Below are 7,491 nucleotides of genomic sequence, written 5' to 3' on the forward strand. Positions count from 1 at the left end.
TTGAGTTCGATTAGCAACAGAAGGTCTAAACACAAGATTAAGATTAATGATATTCTTATGTTCAAACACATTATCATACTCCTCCTCCCATTTATATTAATTATACGTACATATTATTTTCTAAGAAAGCTGTACTTAATTATTTACTTTAAATAACAGAGAAAAACAAATACATTAATGGACCACACAAGATTAACATCAAAGAAAAGAAGGATTAGTCGATTAACATACACAATTCTACTCTATTAGATATTATAAATAATGTCAACTGCAGTTTTATTAAGTATAATATTAATATATGTATAATATGTACTACGACTTTAGTAATTTTCTTCATCTCACAAACCTTTTTTTTTTATTTTTTTCTCTTGATTTATGTGCATTTCACTTTTTTTCCTTTGGTAATTTCTTTACACTGTGCACTACTTTTTAATTATACTGTTTTAAATATTGGTCAATTAATTTTAGAAAAAATACAAGATACGAATTAATTAAATCAATAAAACATGCAAATATGTTTGCGAAAAAAGTAAAGCTATTGTAAAAAAAATTAAAAAAAAATAATTAAGTATACGGAGTGTGACGGACAAATTGTACCGAAGACACATACATTTTTACACAGAAGAATCATTTTATGTGAAGTGTGAATATAGTGAATATAGCTGAATATAGCTGAATATAGTGTATGAGTAGAGTAGCTAGGTATGTATCTGAGCACGAGTAGAGTATGAAGGTATTATGAATCAAAAATCAACCTACCGCAACGAACTTTAATACTCTTGTTGTTATTGTATTTTAATAGTCTATTTTTTCAACTGATTTTTTGTTACATGACAAGTGTAACTTCTCCATCATCATCATCGTCACCATCATCACCAACCTCATCATCATCATAATCATCGTCATCATCCATACTCAACCAATTTGAACTTGACTCTCAGTAGCTCGGCCAGACCTTTTCTTCTTTGTTTAGGTTGTCAGTTTTGTTGACGAATATCCAATTGGGGGAGGAAATGTTTAAATTATTTACTATGCATAAATCCACACCGGAAATTGAAGGCAATACATATGGTACTACGAGCACGAGCACATCCAGAGTTTAGCTGGTGATACATTCAGTTCAGCTTGCACTCTGTAAACGCACTAGCAGCGATGCGTGCCATTGCGAGCATAACTATGCATAAAGTCTCTAATAAGACTGCGCTTAATTAAAGTTTCGTTGGTGTTAGCTCCAACCAGATAATGCGTTTCGAGAAAAAATACATACATATATAATTTAGTCTATATAACTATTATATAATAGTTACTAATTTTGTGTCAACAAATAAATATTTAAAATTTTTGCGGTAATTTTCGATTAATTTTTTTCGCAGGTTCCGTTTCGCAGTGTCTCTAAGAGTATAAATGATATTTTTAATACAAAATCATCGATAAAAAGTGTTTGTTAATATTATTATATATATTAAAACCATTGTTGTGAAATCGCCTAACAGTCGGTACTGCGGTCAAAAGAATCCTATTGTATCAATTTCACTATTGATTACACAAAGCCCTTTAAAGCTTTGTGAACAAAGTCCAGAACTAAATCTGAAGAGAAGTCTTAATCAGTTCTGTTGACAGAGATACCACATGAAATAAGTTTTTTCTGTGCATTATTTAAGCTGGACAGTCACAAAAAATTCATTTCGAATTAGTAGACAATCAAAGTTTATATAGATGAGATTTCAGACCATAATTACCCGTAATGAAACCCGTTAGCAACTTTATATTACCTTTTGAGAATTTAAGAATAAAACAATAACATTTAAAAATATTAACAAGTGATTGGAAAATAAAAATTTGTATTTATTTTTATTTTGTATTTATTTTTGGCTGAAAAATTTAAAAAAATTTAAAAAAGTTTTTCATTGAAAAACTTAAAAATTTGTTGTACATCGCTCTAACATCGCCACCTATCGGATCCAAAGCTATCTTATCTTTAAAGTGGAAACCAACCGAACACATTCACAAAGTCTTGTTGATCTCCGCTGGACGGTATCAGAGAGAGAAATTTGGTATATCAAGATATATATATATGTACAGTAAAAAATGGTTATTACTAATAAATTCTAATATTAATAACTGAGATAATTTATATAAAGATTAAAAATAATAAATAATATAAGCAAACAAAAAATATGTCCTATGATATAAACATAATATCTCCAAAGCCGGGAAAGAACAAATAGCGATATTGGTTAACTGAAATAAATGACGGACAGAAAACTTCGATCCAAGCTTATTCTTGAAAGCCTATATCCAGAACTTTTATCACTTAGCACCTTCCAATAGGAATATATGTATATAAGTATATATATATATATTTCTTTGTAAAATAAATACTAATAAATAATTTTCTAAACAATAAATAAATAAATAACTGACAAACATATTTCTACAATTCTATAATGCCAATAAATAATCAGGAATTTTCCATTAACATTTGATACCGTACTTACTTCACGAGGGACGCAATAGTTTTATTCTGCTTAGGAAGCTAAAACTTGCATATTTCGAGGAATATGTTTCAAATCGCTTGCGATTATAAAAGATAATTTGCAGAAGAAGTTAAAGGTCGTCTATAAAGCTAAGAAAAATATTGGAGGATTGCATCAAATATTTTATTATTTATATATATTTTATTTATATTTTATTTTATATAAATGCAATAGTTAAAGACCTTAAAAACGATTAGTTAAATTTTGACTGATTGATGGCATTTTTTGGTTTTTTTTTAATATTCTATATACTTTGTATACTGAATTGCATAACGCGTCATAATTCAAAATGAAGTGAATTGATTTCTATGGTATTCTTTAAAATTTTATTCTTAAATATTAATTATAAATGTTTATAAATAATTAACAATTTATTTCGTAATTTCTTGTTAACTACTCCAAGTTTCAAATTTACTGAGACAACTATTTAGAATAGTCAAAGTTCAGCTGCAGGAGTAATCGACATATATCTGAAACGACCAGACTTTTTACATACCAATTGCGTTATACTATACATCTCTGACGTATATATATCTGTTTTTCGTACTGAAAAACTCAACAAACTATACGATTATTCAAAAAAAAAAAAATTTAATTAAATTAAGTTAAATTTTAATTTCCTGATTTTGTTAATTTTGATAAGAACAAAGCTTGACTTCCTTCGTCTTGATTATAATCATTTCTCATTCTAATTTATTTTTTTTTTATATTCTTTATAATCGTTCTCACTCTTACTACATTCTCTTTGAATATAGTATTTATATTAATTGACTATATATTATACAAATAACTCCTATTCAATCGGTTGTAAGGATTATTTAGATTCACACTACTCAATTTTTGATTTTCAATGTGCCAAATTTTAGATAAATTACTAACAGATTAATAATGTATATCTAATTCAAACAAAAATTAATCTTACTTAATTATAAAGATATCTAAGACTACAAAAAACTATTCTGCAGTAGCTACCAAAAGAAGGGTATAGAAGAAACGACAAGAATTTATTGTTATTGTGCAGTTTTCTTTCAGAGAAAGACTAATATAATTAAGAGATTTTTATTTTAAGGGATTTACCGAAGGAAATAAAGTTGACTTGATGGAATTTTAAAAAAATTTTACTTAACTTAAAATACTTTCGTTGGATTAAATTATTTTGAAGATATGCTAGATCCCAGTAGAGACTTCTGCAATACCTGCGAAAAATAAAGCACGGAAGAATTGATTGTAAATTTATTGCTGCTCTGTCGACTTTTTTCTAGATAAACGGTAACATTATTAAGTGATTTCTAGTTTAAGGAATTCACAAAAGGAACAAAGTTGTTTTTAGGGAAATTAAAAATAAAATGTGACCTAAAATATCTCAGTTGGGTTAAATTGGACTTTAAAAACATCCTAGACCCTAATAATAGAGAGACATAACGCACAAATGTCAGGCACTCCTCCAAGAAACATATTTCCTAAGGAGATTCTTACTAAAAATGAAAAAAGTAGTAAAGTTCAGCATCCTTGACTCGATAAAGCTTATAAACTTTGTAATTGAGAACAGATTAATTCAGAAAGTGATATAAATTCCAAAATAGTGGCATAATTTCTTTTTGTGGTGAGTTTTATGATGATTTTTTTATGACGTTATGAAACGTCAGACTGACCTTTGTAGAAATGGTCTGCTCGACTTCCTAACATATTAATATGTATTTATACGGACTAAAATATCACCTCTTTGGAGTGTCATATAGGCCGCTATGTAGATTTCCTATAGTATAATTCTTTTAAATTAAGAAAAATAGTAATTACATGGAAACTTCTACAAAATACGAAAGTAACAAAATTGTTCAAGTACTATGACAACATAAAAGTAACATTTGGAAATATTTTAAACACCAACTTATTTATAGAATTTGAACGCCTTCAGGAATTTGCATATTTTAATGTGAAGTTCTTTAAGTGAAAATATTTTAGCAAATATTCTTGAACAACCCTCTTTTTGCAAACTTACCCCAATGTCGAGTAATTTAATAGTTCTTCATCCTCATGTGGTTTATTCGTAGCAACTTTTTTTTTTAACCGGATATTGTTATAAAATATTCTTATTTGTATTTTTCTTAGTTTCAATTCACTAATTAGCGGACAACTGGCACACTTCTTAGGATATAGCAAAATTAGCCCAGAACTACTTTCTTAACAATATACGATTTTTTGAAGCGTGACTTCTCTTCACTTCAGCTATTGCTACGTCATTCAAGATATTAAAAATGTTATATATTTTATTTATTTTTATTTATTATTTTTTTTTGTATTATATTAAATTACTTTTAATATTTTTAAATTAATTGCACAGTATCATTTATAGAATTTGTTTTTTTTTTAACTGATTATTTCTTAACTTGCTTATATGTTTATTTAAAAATATTTTTTTATAATTTTAATCCGCCTTAATTTCAAAAACAAACGACAACTTCGAACACCTCACAAAGACTAAAAATTGCATTCGTTTTAAGTTTAAATTTGGCTTTAAGCCTGGCTTAAACGTATGAAAAGAATGGTAAAGCACTTACCCAATGTTGATTAAAATGTTATGGAATCGAAACATTGCCACAGCAACAACAATAGAGAATGCTTGCATACTACGAAGTACCATGGTGCACTATGGAAACGAAGAGCACGCGAGCAATCGCCGAACCATGAAACTTAATGACTGCGTCGCCGAAATTATTGTTTATATTTTTTGTTTACAAATTGGGTTGACGCAGCAATTGAAGTTCATATTGCCGGTATTTATCGAAATTTTATTGCTTTTTTTTCTAAAGGGTTGATGAGTAGATGACCAGATAGATAAACAAAAATATTTTTACAAAAAAAATAAAAATTTAGTTTTCTGATGTTGACTTTTGATTAAAGTCGAAATATCGATGATATTCCATTGTGCATACCCGGTGATTAGTCATCACTATGAACGGTGTATTGCTATTTAGCGATATACTGTGGGTATGGCTTTGTAACCAATATTTGTTTACGAAGGCATGACAGTTACAAATCTCCAGCCGGTATTTGGGAGGCTGTAGGTTTGAGCACAAAAATAAATACCAGAATTACCCTGCAAAAACCCTTTATTAAAATTGTTTGGTCATAAAATAATAAATTTAAAAAAAAATTCAAATCAATACTTGCTGGTAGTTTACTATCTTTAGCCCAAATATTCTCAAAGATTTATTTTTTTCGGTAATTTTGTATTTTAAATATATTGGAACCAAAAAGTGTGAATCTGTAGTCAAAAAATGTTCACAATTTTTAAAGTCTACAAAATAACGTAGTATACCTTTTGGAATTGTAGAATTGTAGAATACTAAGTGTTATTTGACATTTCTTTGCTATATAGGTTAATCCGAAACTATATACCTTTGAAATTTTTGAATTTTTGAAATTTTTTTTACTACTCCAAGTAACAAATTTATATTTCATTATTAAAATAAATTTCTTCAATACGTTTCCAAAAGTTTCCGGAGAAAAAACTGCTAACTACGAGAACGATTTCATTCGAAAATTTAAAAAAAAAAAGTTGGTATTCCTTTATTTTGAATTGAGTTTTGTTTATAATAATTGAAGTTGCGTTAAAAATAGTTAATTAAAAGTGCCTTTAAAAAAATTAAGATTATATAAAGGTAAGTTGTGATTTTTACAATTTTTTTTATTAATTTGTTTAAGAAAATCTGTGAAAATTAGTTAGCTTGTTTTTTAAATTCAAATAATATCTTTAAAAAAAAAATTTTTAATTATTTTCATGACTTTTTTTACTTGCCACGCATTTTTATAATTTTTTACTAATTTTTTTTACTAATTTAATTGAATATCTTAAACACTTATAATATTTATTGATTTTTAAATAGAATAAAAACAAGTGTGAAAGCATTTGATTCAAAAAGTCTTGCCAGTGTTAGGCAACTGGAAAAATTGAATTCAAAAAATAAGAAAATGGAGATGCGTGACTGTGGTAGTCTTACCTCTATTAAGAAAAGTACGCGGTGCCGTTCTTTTCATTTCAGATACTTGGAGCTTTGTCGTTCCAAAAATGTAACACCTTTAAGTGATATTCGTTCGAAAAATAACGCAACGTCACTTCTGGATTTTAGTGCAGATAAAATTGGCGTTACTGATTGGGGCCTCATCGTTGAATCATTGTATTACGATCAAGTATTACAAACACTTGCAATAAGACTACGGCGTTGTCAACCAATAGGTAACATATTTAAAATATTATTTTATAAAAAAAAATTTTAAATTTTTTTATTAATTAATTTTTTGTAGTATTGGAACACCTTGACACTGAAAAGAAGGCTAAATTCTTTAGACAGAAGCCATGTGTGTGCACTAAGTATGTCTTTACAGGTGTTATCGAAGCGGTTTCAAAAGTTATAGAGCTTAACAAAAACCTGAGGATATTATGCCTTGAGGGACTGCCAATAAATGATATGTATGTGGAAACAATAGCAAAGGTAATAAAAATCTTTAACTTATAAATTTATAAATAATTTCTACATTCGTAATAGTTTATTTTTTATTGCATTTTTAAAACAAAAAACATTTGTAATTATAATAAATATTTTTATATATATAGAAAAAATATTTAATTACTATAAACATAATTTAAAAAAGTATACATATTGTTAAAACATTACTTTGAAAGAAAAATTATTGGAATCCATATTTTAAATTATATTCTAATCCATATTCTCTAAAGGCATTATCTGCAAATGACAATTTGAAGGAAATAAGTTTTCAACGGTCAAATCTAGGTGATAAAGGATGCGAGGCAATATGTAACGCTCTGAAATATATGGATAACGTTGAAAAACTAAACCTATCACATTGTGGAATCGGTGTGAAAGGAGCAGAGTGTGTATCAGAAATGATAAAGGTAATGTAACTTCAATTTAGAGTACATAATATTGTTCAT

General features: G+C 27.4%; 1 protein-coding gene across 1 annotated transcript; it reads left to right on the forward strand.

Moving 5' to 3' along the window:
- The first annotated feature begins 6,157 nt into the window (after positions 1 to 6,157).
- On the forward strand, positions 6,158 to 7,461 carry LOC119676287 (protein Cep78 homolog). Its single transcript, XM_038087526.1, has 4 exons — positions 6,158 to 6,199; positions 6,425 to 6,774; positions 6,843 to 7,030; positions 7,276 to 7,461. Exons 2-4 carry the CDS (start codon positions 6,510 to 6,512, stop codon positions 7,459 to 7,461), a joined length of 639 nt encoding a protein of 212 aa, XP_037943454.1. The 5' UTR covers positions 6,158 to 6,199; positions 6,425 to 6,509.
- Positions 7,462 to 7,491: the final 30 nt, after the last annotated feature.

This window comes from Teleopsis dalmanni, chromosome 2 (assembly GCF_002237135.1).
Source record: "Teleopsis dalmanni isolate 2A chromosome 2, ASM223713v2, whole genome shotgun sequence".
NCBI lineage: Eukaryota > Metazoa > Arthropoda > Insecta > Diptera > Diopsidae > Teleopsis > Teleopsis dalmanni.

Coding starts and splice junctions, on each gene's coding strand:
- LOC119676287 (XM_038087526.1), top strand. CDS start 6,510: ATGGAGATGCGTGACTGTGGTAGTCTTACCTCTATTAAGAAAAGTACG. Junction 6,775..6,842: donor ACGGCGTTGTCAACCAATAG/GTAACATATTTA, acceptor AATTTTTTGTAG/TATTGGAACACCTTGACACT. Junction 7,031..7,275: donor ATGTGGAAACAATAGCAAAG/GTAATAAAAATC, acceptor TATTCTCTAAAG/GCATTATCTGCAAATGACAA.